This window comes from Anolis sagrei, chromosome 4 (assembly GCF_037176765.1).
Source record: "Anolis sagrei isolate rAnoSag1 chromosome 4, rAnoSag1.mat, whole genome shotgun sequence".
NCBI lineage: Eukaryota > Metazoa > Chordata > Lepidosauria > Squamata > Dactyloidae > Anolis > Anolis sagrei.
Window position 1 is genome coordinate 74287204 of NC_090024.1, and position 19870 is coordinate 74307073.

Genomic DNA, 19870 nt, shown 5'->3' on the forward strand with positions numbered 1-19870 from the left:
ATTGAGAACACAACTCATGTTCCCCAGACTCCCATGATAGAGCTGTGCTTGCTTCTTTTACACTGAGGCCAGGGCAGTGGCAGTTGGGATGGGTGGAGGGCCTTTCATCCACATCTGGGAATAGTCATGATGAAATATGTGAATAAAAGATAAGAACAAGGAAATATGTGAATCCATATGTTTATGTGATTTTAAATTTGTTTAGAATTGCTTAGATCTGGAACTTTTCTCAAGTTATGTGTGGAGATCTTCATAGGACAGAATTTCTAAATGAGTTCCTTTTTGTGTATTTTTTTAATTATGGAGAACTAAATAATGAACATGTTCATATTTTTAGGAATTAGGCCTTTTGCTTGCCCACACTGTGATAAAAAGTTCCGAACTTCAGGTCACAGAAAGACGCACATTGCCTCTCACTTTAAACACACCGAACTAAGAAAAATGAGACATCAGCGTAAACCTGCAAAAATCCGAATAGGGAAGACCAGTGTTCCAGTACCTGATATTCCTTTACAAGAACCTATCCTCATTACTGATTTAGGTAAATCACATACAATATGCAAAGAAATGGTTGAAAAAATATTTTAAATTATATTTGTGGTGTCTTAATAGGTGTGCTTGATTAGGTGTGCTTGCTTTTTCATAGTCATATCGTTTGATCCATCCGTCCAGTAGCAAAGTACTTTGGATAGATATAGATGGTAATGCAAAGTCATGACCTATGAATGTCAGTGATAGCACAAATTCAGTATGTGGTCTTATACACATAATAAAGTTCTCGTTAAGTCTGCCAGAATGCAGTGGATAAATGCATTGAATTTCGTGATGAGATGTATATTTCTATGTATACAGGCAACCCCCAAGTTATGAACAAGATCAGTTTTGCAGGTTTGTTCTTAAGTTTAATTTTTGTGTAAGTCTGAACAGGTACATTTTTAAGTGTAACTCCAGCCAAATATATAGATATAGATGTATAGCTTTGGATACTGGATAGCATAGGGAAGGGTGAACACCTCTGTGGTGTTTGTTTTGCTGTCTGTGCCCCTGTTCAGAAGATTTCACCTCAATCCTGTCTCTGAGATAATTGGATTTTGAAAAAATTGGCTTGTTGTGGAAACATGGATTGGTGATTAAGCTTCACTGGATACACCTTTTCTCTATGATAACTCTTTCAGGAGTGGGTTTTCCTTCTTGGGGGTGGAATTCCCTCACTTCCTGTTGTCTCACCCCTATTTGTAACTATGAGTCATTTGTAAGTTGGATGTTTCTAACTTGTGGGCTGCCTCTGTATTATAAATAGATGAACAATTCTAGGACTTTAGAATTTCATATGAGGTAGTGTATGTGAGGAAAAAAAGACACAAGATGATGCTTAGAACTTGAACCATTAACCATTCAAGAAATTATGATTAACACTTACTGTGCCTAACAGTTATTTGATGTTTTAAGTTACCACAGTTAAGTGTTAATCATGATTTCTCTCATCTTTAACATAGTAAAATAATAGTTTCTGTTGGGCACAATTTAACTCATCCACTGTTCCCAAAGTGTTTTCCTGAAATAGACAAAGAAGGAATTTCTGAGTCTTAGGATTAAGTGGTTAAGATATTACCATCCGGGCATATACTGTGGAGTTAATGGCCTGTTCAGGTTGGATTGGCTATATGGTGGATATCGTGCTGATGCAGTAAAATTTCTTTTCCTTTAATGCAATTAATCTAGATTCTGAAACTCCACTATATGGCTGTGTAGATGGAGCCAAAGAAGATCTCCCAGCCTCCTTGAGCTACTTAATTATGGAGCAGCTAAAAAGCCACAAAAGCTTTGCTCCATGTTTCATCAGTTGGTCATATTGTATGGACTCTTTTCTCCCCTGTTTGTTTCTCTCTCAGCAAATCAGAGTTATGATCTAGAGTTTATTTCTCTTGTTCATGTGGAAGGAGTAAACCAGAAAAGTGAAGCTATCCACTTTAAGACCATATATTTCACCAACAAGAGAGCAAAATTCTTGTTTTCTTTTGCTGCTTTTCCCCAAGCAGAAGCAATCAGATGCTCATTCAAGACAAGTTGGGATTTTCATGTCATGTAATGATACCAGAGGCTTTAAATGTGTGTGTGTGTGTGTGTGTGTGTTTGGTAAGAATTTTCTGTGCATTAAGTAATGGCATGTTTATAAGAGAAATTAATTACGATGTTTGGAGCAGGAATGTGCTACGCATTGTTACGTTTTTAAGAACTGTCTTGGAACTTTCTGAATTGGTAGCTATTGTTCCATCCTTTTCTTTCTCTCTCTCATTAGGTCTTATCCAGCCAATCTCAAGGAATAGCCAGTTCTTCCAAAATTATTTCAATAACAATTTTGTGAATGAAGCAGACAGGCCATACAAATGTTATTACTGTCACAGAGCTTACAAAAAATCATGCCATCTTAAGCAACATATCCGGTAAATTCTAGCAAAAAAAAATGTAAAAACAGTGAATAATTCCTTCTTTGTCTAGTCACACCTTGCTTTAAGTTGTTTTGCTATACCTATTCACTATTTCATTAGTTTTCAAACTCACACAACTTCCAGTGGAAATGGTTCTTCAAGAAATACTGTTGTAATGTTCCGTCTGATTCTGAATCACTTTAAAGATTATGCTGAAGTACTGTGTCGCTTATGGCTGCCCAGCAATATAATAAATACAGAGTTGGGGCTCAGGATGATTTAGATTCTAGTCAAAATTTCAGGCTGTACTGGAGCTCAGTTTACTCATACTGGGATATCACATGCCTTCCCAGGTTAAGATACATATCCAATTTCATTTAGGATCCTTGTGTGTTTGTGATTTACATGTAGAATAATTGTAACACAAATGCCCCCTCCCCCAAATTATTCTTTGCTATTTGCAATGAAACTCCTCTTTTAACTCTGTAACCCTCACTGCAAAAGTGCAGTTTTTTAGGAAGCAATAACTTCCAAGGATGGAGAGGAGTATGTGAAGTGAGTCCAAAGAGTGCTAAATATGCTGACTGGACATGCCTGTAGATGGTTTGAAAAGGAAGCAAGAGAGAAAGACCATGGGTTGAAGTATCGGGAATAGTGAATGTGAAAATGCTGTGTTGCTACAATGTGTTGTGTTCCTACTTGTAAATTTGTATTATTCAGTCAGTTATTAATGGCAAAATTTTTGGACAATATAACAGATTCCCTGGTAGATATTTACTTTTTCTTCTGTCATCCTTTTATTTCCTTTTGTGTTTGTTTCTTTGCTTTGAAGATCACATACTGGTGAGAAACCATTCAAATGTTCCCAGTGTGGAAGAGGCTTTGTGTCTGCTGGAGTACTGAAAGCTCATATTCGAACCCACACTGGATTGAAAGCTTTTAAGTGTCTCATATGCAATGGTGCTTTCACAACTGGTGGGAGTCTGCGGAGGCATATGGGTATCCATAATGACCTTCGACCATATATGTGTCCATATTGTCAAAAAACCTTCAAAACCTCATTAAACTGCAAAAAACACATGAAAACACACAGGTATGTGTTATTTAATATTCCAAACCTTTTCCCCAGGATTCATTACATGAGTGTTTTACTTATGGCAGGCTTTGATTAAAAGAGTCACCACACTCAGTTGGGAACTCTAAACAAATCTGTCAATGAGTTCAAAGTCAGTCTTTGGATATTAGAACATTAATGGCAGCAACCTGATAGTGTTCCAACTGATAAAAACTGCTGAAAAAAGAAAAAGCATTGGACTTGAAAAAAGTTACTAGAGAAATGCTGTAAAGTTTTTGAATTTTACTACTTAAACTCTGGTTTCCCATGGCTGAAATGAATCCCTATCCTCATTTCTGCCAATAGCTCAGGTAGTCATGATGTTACAGAGTGTTCATAAGCATTCAGGTTGATAGAGGGCCTCAGAGATTGACCTAATTGTTGCAAGAAGGGCAAATTCTTCTGTTGCCTTGCATTGTTGTTGTTGTTGTTCGTGGTGTCCATTCTAGTCATTTTTTGACTTATGGAGACAACAACTGGAACTTATGGTGTTTTCTCAGCAAGACCTGTTCAGATGAGATTTTCCATTGCCTTCATCTGAGGCTAAAAGCCTCACCACACTAGAGAATGAATCCACTTTGAATCTGGTTGCTGCCTCCTCCAGAATTCTGGGGTTTGTAGTTTAGGGAGGAGTCTTTAACAGCCTCGTTAAACTACAAACCTCAGAATTCTTCAGGAGGCAAACCCGGATTTAAAATGGATTCATTCTCTAGTGTGATGAAGTGCTAAGAGAATGTGACTTGCCCAAGGTCACCACTTACATTTCGATGGCCAAGTGGGGATTCAGACTATGGACTGGTGAAATCCTAATCCAACACTCAAACCATTATATCCTATATTGCTTGGGTTTTAGATACGTAAAATTAAAGCAGGTCCTGGGTTCATCTCATGTCTTGACAGTGCAAGAGACATCTTTCCCTCCTCTTTCAGGTATGAGCTTGCACAACAGCTGCAGCAGCATCAACAGGCTGCTTCAATTGATGATACAACAGTAGATCAACAGAGCATTCATGTTTCCACTCAGATGCAAGTGGAGATTGAAAGTGAAGACCTACAGCAAGATGAAGGAGCCACAACAGACCAAGAAGCTATTTTAGACTTAGACCAGCAGCAAGTTGTAGACACAGAAGAACCTGAACTGAGGCCACAACTGGCTGAGCAACCATTAGGTCAAGATGAAGGTAAATATTCAAATCATGCACAGTCTATAGGTTTTGGGATTTCCCACCGAGTTCCATTAAAATTAGTAAAGTTTAAGATTGTCAAAGCTATGTTGCCTTCTTGATTTCAGTGTTGTTTAAATGTCAGTAGTCTGTGTGCAGTCAATAGTAAAGAAGTCAGTTTAAAGAGAAATTGGTTCATCAACACAAATTCTATATAAAATGTAAGCTTTATGTTAATGTATGTCCGAAAGCACTCTGCCTTGTTAATCTATTAGCAATTGAGCAGAAGAATCCAGAATTTGTTCTGTACTTCCCCCACACCTCACTCCCAGCTTGTTAAATTGCAAAATACTAGACTTTTGGGTGACTGTAAGCAGGAAGAATAGGAAGAGCTACAGTCTTTACTTGACTCTTGAGTATAAAGGCAGAAAGCTGACTTTTGAGTGTAAAAGCAGAAGGAGTTGGAAATATTCAAGGAACCCGATGTGAAAAAGAGACTGCAACTCAGAATGTATTATGAAAAAAGTTTTATTCTACAAATAAACTTAGTGTGTTTTAGCCTCTGGTAGTGCAATGGGTTAAACCCTTGTGCTGGCAGGACTAAAGACTGACAGGTCGGAGGTTCGAATCCGAGTAGAGTGCAGATGAGCTCCCTCTGTCAGCTCCAGCTCCCCATGCGGAGGCATGAGAGAATCCTCCCACAAGGATGGTAAAGCATCCAGGCGTCCTTGCAGACAATCAATTCTTTCATTCCAGAATATTTCTAGGCTTTTTTTTCGTGTCAGGAGCGACTTGAGGAACTGCAAGTCGCTCCTGAAACGAAAAAAAAGCCTAGAAATATTTGAATGGCCCTCTTTAAGGGCTGTTAGAAAGGAGGAAAGACAGTACATACATATTAATAATTATAAGTGAGGCTTAGACCAAAGTGTTACAAAGGTTAAGTATATACTCATGCTTGGTATTAATTTCCATATAAAATAAACTCAAGAAGAAGTACTATATTTATTTATTTATTTATTTGCTGTGTTTGTATACTGCCTTTTTCAGCCCGCAGGCTACTTAAGGCGGTTTATACTGAATGAGGTAAAATTGCTAAGATATGAAATGATGCTATATACTTACATAGCAATCTGAAGCCCTAGAAAGGTATTTTAAAGTGTTGCATTACCAATCATGTTTTTAAAATTGTTCTTTAAATCCTTTTTTTCAGATTTATTAAATTAATTTTATTTATTGCAATTTATGAACTATTTCATTTGCCTTCTATGCCCTTATATTTCTAATTTCAGACAGATTTGTGACATCCCAGCATACGCTCCAAGAGAATATAAATCAGTTTGAACAGCAAGCAATAGCACAGCAATCATTTGATCAGCAAGTTTTATCGCAAGGTTGGTAAAAATATAAATATACATTTATATTGCTGTGACATTGACATATAGGCGTACAGTGGTTGCCATCCTATAAAGTCACTTGTGTGGTGTGTGTGTTTTGCTGTCTGTACCCCGGTTCAGGAGACTTCACCTCGTTTTCTTTGCCTGTGAGAATTGGATTTTGAAAAAAAATGGCTTGTTGGGGGAAAAAAAACAGAGCTAAAGCTTCAGTTGAGACACCTTTTCCCCATGATAACTCTTTCTGGAGTGAATTTCCCTTTCTAGGGGCAGATGTATCTCCCTTCATGTTGTCTCACGCCCATTCCTAACTATGAGTCGTTTGTCAGTTGAATGTTTGTAACTCGGGGAGTGCCAGTATATGTCTGTGATGCCAATGTAAAGAAAGAGAGTTGGGTCAACTTCTTAGACGCATGCATGCATTAAATAAATTTAGAATTTGAATGGCTTCAGAACTTCAAGTGTGTTCTGGGGAGAACATTCTTAAAAAGGCAGATCAAGGGTAAGTGGTCTTACTCTGGATATTTAATAAATACCTAGAATTTTTATACTTTTGTCACTTTCTTCCAGATGAAGAGGAAAGAGTAACTTCCCTAAGTTACTGATACTTTCTTAGTTATTAGGTGTTGCTGAACCTGCTGAAATGCTACAAGATGACTACAGCAATATCACATTTTATGAATTCCAGAAAACTGTTGTTCTGCTCACATAGTACTAGTGTCAAGACTTCTCCAACTCTGCATTTCACGGAGGAGGGGAATTTTAGAGTGTACTACAGCTGCAAAGGACTGCACAGCTTGTGCCAATCGTAGATATCTGTTAGAGATGTGGGAGACATTTTTTTAGATCCCTGCTACTTGAGAAAAAGTGGTACTCTTAAGTGAAGCTCTTAAATTTTGCAGAAAATATATGGCAAGTCTCAAATCTCATGGATAAAAATATAAAGGCTTCTTGATTTTTCTTGTGACAGGTTTTACAGTTAATGATGGCTACAGCCAGACAAATCAGTTTCCTGCAGTACAGCAGCTCCAGGATTCAAGCACACTTGAATCCCAAGCTCTGTCAACAAGTTACCATCAACCAAATCTTCTTCAGGTTCCTGCACCAGATGCCATTAATGTAGTAAGTATTCACTTACTGTAAAAGTTTTAATACACTGTTTTTTCTTATATGTAAATTATTTTGCTTTGTGAAAGGCATACTTTTTTCTGTTACTACCTGAGAAAGGATTTTGCAACTTCCTCAGTGGAAGTTAGTCTTGCTTGTTGAATAGTTTCTATGTTGCCTTTGGACATATCTTCCTGGCCCTTTAAAAAACAAAACAACAGCATGATAAATTACAAAATTTGCAGCATTTGACTGCACTACACTAAATACTCTGAAGTAAAAACATTGAGGCCAGACAGAAGATGTCTTAGGTTGCCTCCCATCTTATCTCAGATCAGAAGATGTGGGTGGGGAAACTGGAGGAATCTCTCCAAATGTAACTGAGTACATGGAACCATTGGTGAAGTATGTGTTGTTTCCTTAGACATTGGGATCCTAGGCTGTATATGCCTTTATTGGGGAGCAGTAACACTTTGAATTCTGCTTGGAAAGTCATAAATGGCACCATCTACACAGCCATTATAATACATATTGGACTGTATTATGTGATCAGTGTAGATGCATATGATCCAGTTTTACTGCATTGATCTGGATTATATGACTCTATGCTGATCATATAATGCAGTTCAATCTGCATTATAATGGCCACATAGATGGGGCGAGCGTTAACAAAGGATGGCCTAACAGTTGGTTCCAGTCAGCTGACTAGCAACTGTATTTTGGATCAGTTGCAGTTTCCAAGCAGCTTTGAGAAGAACAGCATACACAATTCATTTCAGTAGACCATCCTACATTTTACCAGAACCTTGATGTGAGCAAGCTCTTTTGGTCTGAGAAAAAACTATGCTAATAATACAGAATTAGTATTTGGATAGAAAATTGTGGCTGAACAGCAGTGTTAAAAATTACGTGTCGCTCATTATTGTGACACATCTAATAAGTTAAATGGGTCCCATTTGCTACCTGTGAACAGAACCATGAAATTTAAGCACCATTTTCTATGCAGTCCAGTTTGCTCTATCTTTATAAATATTTAGATAATCTAGTATTTAATGTTGACCTCATAAATATAAGACTATTGGTTGATTCCTAGACTACCCGCCTAATTCACGACCAGTCCAATGACCTTGAGTTGCATACTGAACGCTCCCAGTTTCTGGAAGACAATGAAGATCAAAGCAAGCGTTCTTACAGGTCTGTCGAGCTTCATGGTCAATGTTTATCCACAGGAAACTATCATGGCCTTGAAGATCTCAGTAGGGTTTATTTGCCTTAGAATTAGAAGAAAGGCAAGCTGATGAGGATTTTTGTTTTGATCTAATGCACTGGAAGTTGTAATGCTAACAAGCATTCCTAAGGCCAAAATGAGATGTTACCTTCGTTTTCTAAAAGCAAAATGAGTCTGATAACAAGACACGTATTGACTAGGTGTAGAAATGGCTATTCTTTAGTAAAGGTAAAGGTTTCCCTTGACATTAAGTCTAGTCGTGTCCGACTCTGAGGGGTGATGCTCATCTCCATTTCTAAGCCAAAGAGCCAGCATTGTCCGTAGATGCCTCCAGGTTATGTGGCTGGCATGAGTGCATGGAGTGGCTTTATTCCTTACTCAGTTGACCTGTTTTGAACTTTTGATTTCTAACTTTTTTGGTCTTCTGACTTTCTGCCATTCAAAGACCTAGATCTGCTACTTTTAGCAGTAGATTTAAAAGTAATTCCGTGAAGGAGAAAAGAATAGTCTATTGTCAAAGGCTTTCATGGCCAGAATCACTGGGTTGTTGTGAGTTTTCTGGGCTGTATGGCCACATTCCAGTAGCATTCTCTCTGACGTTTTGCCTGCATCTATGGCGAAATGTCAGGAGAGAGTGCTTTTGGAACATGGCCCTACAGCCCAGAAAACTCACAACAACCCAAGGAATAGTCTGTTTTGAATGGCCAAGTGGCTAATAAAAGCACTGGAAGACATAATGTAGGAAGCTGTTTTTATTTATAGTATTGCACTTATATCATACTGCATGAAGGATTTTCCAGTTAGATGTGAGACATGACTCGTAAAGTCTATATTAGACTTAATATAAAGATATTTTTGTATAAGCAGATGACTATATTGTCAATCCATTTGTAAAATATTTATTTGTCACTGGGAAACGTTTAAAACAAAATGCAGTTTAGTGATACAGTTTTTACTACCCCTATATCAGAAGCAGTAACAAAACCTTGCACTTTTTTGCAAAGTAATCATAAAATCTCTACTGTTTTATTCAGAATTATTTTTCTTTCAATAGGTGTGAGTATTGTAATAAGGGTTTCAAGAAATCCAGCCACTTGAAGCAGCATGTACGATCGCACACTGGGGAGAAGCCTTATAAATGCCAATTGTGTGGCCGAGGATTCGTGTCTTCTGGAGTTCTTAAATCTCACGAGAAGACACATACAGGTGATAAAACATTGGTAATACTTGTTTTTTTTCTGAAATAGAATTTCAGCCTTATAATATTTCTGTATCCTAGACTTTCTTACTTGAATGTAATAGTGCTTTGGTTGCTTTGCTGGATAATACTGTATAGTTCCTAGTATCTGTTTTGAACAATATTCAACGTAAAGTTTTTGAAGACCCTGAAGCAAAAATCAGGAAAAGGAAATATCTGGTCTTTGGGCCCAATTTGATTCATGTAGGGTTGGAATCCCACTTAGCTGTCACGCCTGCCCCCACTTCTGAATCTGCCAATACTGGTGGGGGACCATTTTGTTTTTCTTACCCTCTTAAATGAGTAAATAAACTGTGGGTTCCCACCCCAAGTGGGGTTGCCTTAGCTCCGTGTTAGGGTCACAAAAAATTGGCAGCAGTAAAAGGTTTCTGAACACCACCCATTTATGCAAATCTACTAGCAACAACATGCAGTATTTACAGTGGACTCTGCAGAAAATACTTCAGCTGCACTCCACAAAAAAGGAAAATAAGTCTGTTTAGCAAGCCTTACAAATGCTGAATTATTATCAGTAAATGTTTGCTCTTTATACCTATTTCATATACTTAGGTTATTTAAAAAGGCAGGATTGCATGTTGAAAAGGTTTTAGAAGCCCTCATCTACACCACCAAAAATCTGTATTTTTTCATTCACTTTTCTTCCTTCAGGAGTTAAAGCATTTAGTTGTAGCATTTGCAACACATATTTCACTACAAATGGAAGTCTTACTAGACACATGGCAACACATATGAGCGTCAAACCATACAAGTGCCCATTTTGTGATGAAAGTTTCAGAACGACAGTTCACTGCAAGAAGCACATGAAAAAGCATCAAACTGCGTCTTCATCAGCAACTTCAGCTGGAGAATCGGCAGGAGGAGGTGAGCAATGCTTGCTGGGTAGACTCTAATAATAAATTTTCTTAGATGGGTATTTGTCATCATAATAAGATTATTTATCTTCAGCATTAGCTATGTTGTGAATATGGGAAGTAGATATAAACTATGTTGTCTTTGTGGATGGATGGAACATGTGAAGTGTCTTTGAGAACCTAAATATTTCTCATTTCAACATTGAAATATTTGTGTGCTTTTAAAATCATTTTAAAATAATGACTTCAAAAAATAAATATTGAAGATGTTTGTTTGCTGTGCTCAACAGGCTTCTAGTAGTACTCCATGAAATAAAATGCTATCTTTTTAAATATGCAGAAGAAGAAGATGAAAACTCTGAAAGGTCTGCTTCTAGAAAATCTAGGCCTGGTGTCATCACTTTCACAGAGGAAGAAACAGCTGAACTTGCAAAAATCAGACCTCAAGAAAGTGCAACTGTCTCAGAAAAGGTTCTTGTCCAGTCTGCTGCAGAAAAAGACCGAATTAGTGAAATCAAAGACAAACAAGCAGAAATGGAAGCTGAGCCAAAGTATGCCAATTGTTGTACTTATTGCCCCAAAAGCTTTAAAAAACCTAGTGACTTAGTAAGGTAAGATGTTCTATCCAAATCTGAAGAATTCATGTGAAGTATGTTATTTTTATAGCTCAGTTTAGGTCATAATGGACAGAATCTGAAGAACCATGTAGCTGTATGCTTGTAGCTTATTGTTTGAATATCCTCTAGCCTAAATGATTGGAACCAGAAATGTTTTATATATTGGATATTTTTGGATTTTGGAATACTTGCATATACATAATGAGATCTATGAAGCATGAATTGGTGTTTCATATATACCTCAATTCTAAACACCAAATTAATTTATATCTCATATAAATAGCTTGAAGATAATTTTATACACAGAATTTTAATAATTTTGTGCAGAAACAAAGTTTGTGTATGTTGAACTATCAGAGAGCAAAGGTGTTACTATTTCAGCCATCCATATGGGCAATTTTAGAATATTTAATATTTTGAAATTCTGGAAAAGAGATACTTAACTTTTGAAAGGTATCCAGAGTTCCTTATGAGTACCTAAGGGTCTTGTAGATAGTTCTTCTCCATGGAAATTGATGGCTTGCTTCCACAGGAGGCCTCACATTAATCAAGTATGAGCACAGTCAGCTGAGATTTATTTATTTATTTATTTACCATATTTGTACCCTGCCTTCTCATCCCCGAAGAGGACTCAGAGCAGCCTTACAATAGGCAACAATTTGATGCCTCATCAAACAAAGAATAATAAAATCAACATATATAACAAAACTTAAAAATTAGAAAAGCAGTATAAACATTAAAAGCAACTATTAAAACCACACAGTCCGAAATCATAGTCAAGGTCATTCCAGTCATGATTGCACATATTCCATCTTCTCTTATTGCACTGCGGTTCTACCCAAAGACTTGGTCCCAGAGCCATGTCTTCAGAAGGTCAGGGGGGGGGGGCTAACCTGATTTCACTGGGGAGGGAGTTCCATAGCAGAGGGGCCACAACTGAGAAGGCCCTGTCTCTCATCCCCACTAATTGCACCTGCGAAAGAGGTAGAACTGAGAGCAGGGCCTCCCCAGATGATCTTAATCTGTCTCTCTTTCTTTCTGTCACAATTGCACTCACATCCCTAGTGATTATGAAGTTTGTGACATTACCAAATCTCTAGTTTGACAGTTAAGTTGTTATGTTGTGGATTGGATGTTCCTATTTTTTTTAGTGTCATCTGCAGGAAGCAGAGAACATAAGCATAATAATTTTGCAGTGTCTGAAAATGAATTAGTTTTTTTATTATCAGCATCTTCTATTTTATATCTCTTGCTATGTTAAAGTTTGGGGGTTTTTTTGGTCGTGTCAGGAGCGACTTGAGAAACTGCAAGTCTCTTCTGGTGTGAGAGAATTAGCCGTCTGCAAGGACGTTGCCTAGGGGACCCCCAGATGATTTGATATTTTTATCATCCTTGAGGGAGGCTTCTCTCATGTCCCCGCATGAGGAGATGGAGCTGATAGAGGGAGCTCATCTGCCTCTCCCCGGATTTGAACCTGCGACCTGTCGGTCTTCAGTCCTGCCAGCACAGGGGTTTAAACCTATGTTAAAGTAATATAATAGCGTTAATTCTTTGCATTGCATCTGCTTGTTGCATTGCTGGGAGATCAGAGGCCCCTTTCATGCCTCCCAGATTTGCTGTGGTTGGATGGAGGACCCTCCAGAGCAGAATTGGGGGATAAAGAAAGGAAGAGAAGTCTAGTTTAATGAATAGGAGATAATGGATACAAAGTCTGATGCTGTTTGCAAGAGGCTTATTTATAAAACATAACATACCTTACACTTGAAAGTCTGCCTGGAAAATTGAAAACATTTTCACCGTTGTTGCTTTTTGTTGCTGGTATGGGTGTATGTTTTAGTTTGCACAGGAATGTACACTTTGCTTCTTTACAATTTTAAAGCTTTGCTTTTTTAAAAGTTTGCAAGACACTGTAATTGGGATGTTTGGTTTCTTTAAATTCAGAAAACCTATAGTAACTGAATAACTTTTTTTTTGTTAGGCATGTGCGTATCCACACAGGAGAAAAACCTTTCAAATGTGATGAATGTGGAAAGAGTTTTACTGTAAAATCCACTCTCGATTGTCATGTAAAAACACACACGGGTATGTAAAATTGTCTGCACACCCATCTTTGTCACATAAGGAATAAAAGAAGGAAAAAATAAATCATGTAATAGTACAGTACTTGAATTTTTTTTCTCATCATTTTACAAGACTGTTTAAGATTTAATTATTTAATACAACAGTTTACTTTCAGTTCCCTTTTATAACATTGTGAAACAAAAATCTGTAATGGGTTTTAAAAATATATTTTATTGTCATCTGGTGATTTCTGTAGTAAGAGGGTGGGGAAAAAGCACAGGAGGCAGGTGCCAATTTACTCCTTATTTTCGTCAATCATTTTGAAGAGTGGTCTCTTCCAAGCAAGCTTTCAATCAAGTGCTGTGAGTACTGGGAATCCTCTAGTGATAACTGGAAAAATATAACTCAGTGTTATTCTGTTTGTTTAACCTCCAGGTCAGAAACTCTTCAGTTGCCATGTATGCAGCAATTCATTTTCTACAAAAGGTAGCCTGAAAGTACATATGCGCCTACATACTGGAGCAAAACCATTCAAATGTCCTCACTGTGACTTAAGGTTTCGAACTTCTGGACGCAGGAAGACACATATACAATGCCATTTTAAACCAGAGGCCAAGAAGGTCAGGAAGTCTGTGTCTCGTACACCAACAGAGGGACTGCAGCCAGTAAATCTTCTGAATTCATCCTCAGCTGACCCTAATGTTTTCATCATGAATAACTCTGTTCTGACAGGCCAGTTTGATCAGAATTTGCTTCAGCAAGGTCTTGTTGGTCAGGCTATTCTTCCTGCTTCTATGTCAGGTAAAAAAGGTTGCTTTTTATTTAGGGTTCAGAATATAGAAATATATGTCATCTGAGGAAGACATGGCCTATGTGTCAAAGAAGAGATCCTATGTCAGATAGTCTCTTGCAGCTACTTCTTATGGGAATAGTTTCTTTTAGTGGGAGGAAAGGGAACATTTTCAGCTGAAAATAGCCTAGGAGAAGAATATTTTCTTTTAAAAATTCTTCTAGATTCCTGAAGTATGGAATTCATGATGTGGGTGACATCAAATCTGTTTTGAGCCTTCTAAGAAGGGACTGTGTTATGGGATTTATGGAGTCTTTTGAATATTGATTCTCCTATTACCCAGTTGCAGTTTCTAGGCCAAATTTTAAGATCATAGTTAGTCCTGTTGCTTGTGTTTTGACATGAGAAAGGAGGTTTGCCACTGCTTGCATTGAATTAGAAGATGTTCAGTGTTGCTTCTGTGATTATTAGCATTTTTGTCATACTGTCAAAAAGATAATCAACAAGTTTAGAATAATTAATAATTTCAAATCATCAATTACATAAGAATAGCAATAAATGGAAGTCATAAATACAAATAAATCAATTGCAAAATTATTGAAAACTGTAAGTTCCAACAGATTAATTGAATGAAGTCTGCAGTAACAAGAGGCTAATACAGGCTTTTATGACATACTCATTTGCAGACATGATATCAACGTAAGTGTTCAGATTTTTAATAAAGGCATGAGGTTAGACTTGGAAGATTATAAAGTATTTAATCTGTAGCACACTGGTCTAGAATCATTATTTTATCTGTGGTACCAACTATTGTTTTATTAAAGATATCTACTATCTGTCTATACACAATGTAATCCTATTTTGCATATTTATTTAAAAGTAAGCGCCACTGTTCACTGGAATAAATTGCCAAGTGGATTTTGAATTGCAACACCAATGTGAGTTTGTTAACTGTTTAACCAAGGATCATTACAATAAAGTTTACTGATTTGATGATTAAGAAATAGAACATTGTATGTATGATTATAGGATTTTTTTTTAGCCAAAAATATCTAGATATTGTTAGCATATCTCCTTGAAAAAACAATAAGAAAAATAAGTTTAGAATATCATTTTTCTCTTTAATAGCTGGAGGCGATTTAACTGTATCCTTAACAGATGGTAGTTTGGCAACTCTTGAAGGAATACAGTTGCAGCTTGCTGCCAATTTGGTTGGACCAAATGTTCAAATTTCTGGAATAGATCCTACCACCATTAACAACATTACGTTACAGGTGAGTTTATCCTCTGTTATTTTTTATAAACAATTCATAAATTAGTTCTTAATAGAGAAATGTCCCTATTTCTACAAGATCTTTGTCTTCATTTTAAAATCTGTCACTTAATGAGTAAACAATACATGTATGATATTTTCCCCCTTTTGTCCCCTGCAAGTATTGAGTAGTAGTTATGTGAAAATTTGATGTGTACTTATTCATAATAGTTAGAACCAAACTTTTTTGTAGGTACCAAAGGATTTGCCTTTACACCAGATAAAACTGCATGCTCCTATTGTTTGATTTTATTTTGTTTTCAATTTGGGCAAAGATTGTATTTAAGGGAGATGTTGACAGGCTGGAATGTGTCCAGAGAAGGGCGACTGAAATGACCAATGCTCTGGAGAACAAGCCCTATGAGGGGCAGTTTAAAGAACTGGGCATGTTTAGCCTGCAGAAGAGAAGACATGACAGCCTGTATAAATATATGAGGGGAAGTCAAAGGGAGGAGGGATCAGGCTTGTTTTCTGTTGCCCTGGAGACTAGGATGAGGAGCAGTGGCTTCAAACTACAGGAAAGGAGATTCCACCTGAACATTAGGAAGAACTTCCTGACTGTGAGAGCTGTTCAGCAGTGGAACCCCCTGCCCTGGAGTGTGACAGAGGCTCCTTTGTTAGAGGCTTTTATAAAGAGGCTGGATGGCCATCTGTTGGGTGTGCTTTGAATGTGATTTTCCTGCTTCTTGTCAGGGGGTTGGACTAGATGGCCCACAAGAGCCTTCCAACTTTATGGTTCTATGATTCCCCAACCAATTTTTTTTCCATTTATTATCAATTTGAAAGAAAACTAAAGGGGTCTTAGTATAACCTCTTTATACTCTTCTCATAGTTCCCATTGCAGCATATATTTTCAGTATGTGCACCCTATGGTGACAGGTCAGGAGTAACCCAACATTCATTAAACACCATTCACTTATCAAGAGTAGTCTCCATAGAAGATAGAACTTCAACTAATAGGTCTTGTTATTGCTCTTGCTAAAACAAAACTGAGAGCCAGCAACTCTCCAGCTGAAGCAGCTATTCAGAAGAGTATCCAGCACAATGTACTGGTCTGAGGGTTAAACTAGGACTTTTTTTTTTTTGTCAGGAGCAACCGCTCCTGTTGTGAGAGAATTGGCCGTCTGCAAGGACGTTGCCCAGGGGACGCCTGGATGATTTTTGATGTTTTATCATCCTTGTGGGAGGCTTCTCTCATGTCCCCGCATGAGGAGCTGGAGCTAATAAAGGGAGCTCATCCGCCTCTCCCCGGATTCGAACCTGCGACCTATCGGTCTTCAGTCCTGCCGGCACAGTGCTTTAACCCACTGCGCCACCGGGGGCTCCAAACTAGGACTCTGGGACACCAGGATTCAGATGCCCACTCGGCCATGGAAACCTACTGGGCTTCATTGAGCAAGTAACATTCTTTCAGCCTCAGAGAAAGACAATGGTAAACCCTGTATGAACAAATCTTGGCAATAAAATCCTGCAGCATGTGAATTGTATAATAACGTGTTGTATGGTTCTTTCTTTTCAGATCGATCCCAGTCTTTTACAGCAAACATTGCAACAGGGTAATGTACTTGCCCAGCAGCTAACTGGGGATCCCAGTTTGGCCTCTCAGAACACCTCCCTCCAGACAGTAGACAGTTCTGTGCCTGCAAATGTGGTCATACAACCTTTGTCAGGCCTATCCTTACAGCCTACTGTTACCTCTTCATCTAATATAACAATAGGATCTATGTCTGAGCAGGAATCTGTATTGACTACTAGTGCTGCTGGTAAGTAAAATAAAGAAATGTTCCCTTGCAGTTGGATAACGTTTCATTAACTCAACAGTTTGAAAAGAAATGATTGCTACTTAAATTAAATTATAATTTTAATAATAATTATCATGATGCACTTATACTGGTTTGCATATACTACATATTTCTATTTGCAAAGATTTATAAAACTTTTTTATTTCCTGTCATGTATCAACATAGTACTGACATTTTTTATTTCTCCTTTCCAATGTTTAGGATCACAGGATCTTTCGCAAGTCATGACTTCACAGGGTATGGTATCAACCTCAAATGGTCAGCATGAGATTACACTGACAATAAATAATTCAAGCTTGAGTCAGGTTTTAGCTCATGCCTCTAGTTCAACAACTTCAAATTCATCAGGAACACCCCAAGAAATTACTCTTACCATATCTGGCAAGTATATTGTTTTCCACTTATCGCAAAACTTCTCAGTTTTATCCACATATTCTCTGTCTCAGAAACATAAAAAAACTTCTCTTTCTCCCAGAAATTGACATTTGCAAGAAGAAAACTATTAAGCTTTGAATATAAAATTATGACTTAAAATTTTCTAGATAAGATTTTTGCACCCCTATTTTTCCCATTATTTTTAGCACAGTGTCTGTGCAATGATGCCCATTTGACATTAAGAGCATATAGTAGTGACTGAATTATTTAAACCAGTGACTCTTAAACTGTGGTGCTCAGGCACCAGGAGGCAGTGATGTCCTCATAGGGGATCTGCGAAGACTTGAAGAAATTTCTTGGAGGAAAGGCGGCAAGCAGGGCAATCTGTTGCTGCTGTTACGTGACCCAGTCAGGTCTGGTAGACAGAGATATTGGTGGAAACTGCCTGGTGGTCATTCCACTCACAACTTTGCTGAAAACCTATACATTAAGATTTGAAGCACTTTAGAGTTTTAAAATTGTAGTTAAGTCTGGGTAGCCTGTGGCAGCAAAAATATTTAAATGAGGTGCAGAAATAGTTAAGAACCATTGATTTAAACTTCTATGTCACATGGGTCCATAATAGACAAGTTGCCTATATTCCCACTGAAGACCATTTCCTTAGTATTATGTTTTCATAGTAGTACAGCTATTTTATGCTCTTGAAAGCATAAGAGGAATGCATAAATACACACAGATGAGCATCTGCTTATCAATTCTATTTTCCTTGTAGGGCAAGACCTTATTCAACATAATTCTTCTGGAAGTAATGAACTAAATGGGAATTTGCGATTGGCAGCACCAACTATCAGTACTCGGTCAACAGGTACTACATTAACTATAAGTAATGATCATCTGCTCTCTCAAAGCCCAACACTGAACAGTACTTCAGGTAGGTAACTGGACTCAAATAATATCTTCATGTCTTATATCAATCCTACTCTGCCATTTCAATGTATTCTATTATTTTTGTTTTATTTTTCCATTAAAATTACATTAGTGTGTTTCCCCAGAATATCTCCTCATACTATTTCAAGGACACCGTGTGCTATGTGTTGTATAGTATTTCAGAAGAAGGAACTGGCAAAACCTCATTTGAGTCTTACTTGTTTAAGAAAGCCTATGAAATTCATAGAGTGACCATAAGTCATGCACATGCACACGTTACAATATTATTACAGGCTTTGAGCAAATTACATTAATAGTAATTGGTAAATATGCTAGATAAATGAGCATGATAAATGGGTTACATAGAGGTTTTTCAGGTTAAATATTGCACAACCCTTATCTGAAAATATGTAATATTCAAAAATCTGCAATTGCCCACATAGGCCACTTACTCAGTGACACCTTTGCTTTCTAATGGTTCAGTATCCACCAACTTAGTTTCATTCACAAAATTATTCAAAAATATTTATGAAATTGCATTGAGGCTATATGTATAAGAAACCTAAATGCATTTGTTAAACTTGGGTTCAGTCTCCATGATATATGCAAATACATATATGCAAATACATGTATTCTCAAATTCCAAATAATCATCATCATCATCATAATCATCTGAAATTTTGGTCCCATGCATTTCAGTTAAGGGATATTTAATTTGTATTGAATATTATAAAGACTCTGCTAAAATTGACAACATGGAAACATGCTTGTGTGCAAGCTATCCATAGGCTACAAAATATCTTGAAACAACTTAATAAATGTAGAAATCCACTGCTAGATATGATAATACATTTAGACTTTAATGATACTCTACCATTTACAGAACTTAATACTTCAAGTGGGAACCTTCCTTCAACGCCACCCCTGTCACAGCCTCCTCAGAATTTAGTAATGTCATCACCAGGAGTAGCAGGAGATGGTAGTGTCACATTGACTTTGGCTGAAACTCAGAGTATGTTATCTGCTGGTCTTGATGCCGTAACACTTAACATCACATCACAGGTTTGTATCATTTGCTGGAAAAAATGTTCTGTTCTGTTAATTATATTTCAAAACTTGAGAACATGAGTGTGAATATACCTATGATTAGGAATTATTTTGCCATCAAAGATAAGTATGTCTCTGTCCTGTAAAAGTATTGTATTGAACCTGCTTGCCTTGTGATGTTTCATCGCCTATCTCCCTTAACACTGGCATTTAATGATAAGGTTGTACAATTAACCTTATTGGAGGGCTTCAAACTGTGTCTGAGCAGATCTTTCCCACTGTTCAGTTGCTCAGTTCTGAAATAAAAGCACAGCTTCTTCTCATATCTGATCTCAGAGTTACATCCCTTCTTGGCAGAAAATTAACACAGGCCATCATGTTACTATTATGCACAATGT

General features: G+C 37.3%; 1 protein-coding gene across 7 annotated transcripts in view; it reads left to right on the forward strand.

The window, feature by feature from the left end:
• ZNF236 (zinc finger protein 236) overlaps nt 1-19870 on the forward strand; it is a 54056-nt gene that overhangs the window by 19538 nt on the left and 14648 nt on the right. For all 7 annotated transcript variants that reach the window (XM_060774961.2, XM_060774963.2, XM_060774959.2 and 4 more), the window contains exons 12-28: nt 338-541; nt 2300-2444; nt 3262-3522; nt 4474-4724; nt 5996-6097; nt 7068-7219; nt 8298-8398; nt 9487-9638; nt 10339-10551; nt 10882-11152; nt 13137-13240; nt 13655-14020; nt 15138-15283; nt 16841-17084; nt 17325-17504; nt 18271-18429; nt 19309-19487. In XM_060774961.2, coding sequence (XP_060630944.2) covers nt 338-541; nt 2300-2444; nt 3262-3522; nt 4474-4724; nt 5996-6097; nt 7068-7219; nt 8298-8398; nt 9487-9638; nt 10339-10551; nt 10882-11152; nt 13137-13240; nt 13655-14020; nt 15138-15283; nt 16841-17084; nt 17325-17504; nt 18271-18429; nt 19309-19487 — 3230 coding nt within the window. The remainder of the gene's footprint in view (nt 1-337; nt 542-2299; nt 2445-3261; nt 3523-4473; nt 4725-5995; nt 6098-7067; nt 7220-8297; nt 8399-9486; nt 9639-10338; nt 10552-10881; nt 11153-13136; nt 13241-13654; nt 14021-15137; nt 15284-16840; nt 17085-17324; nt 17505-18270; nt 18430-19308; nt 19488-19870) is intronic.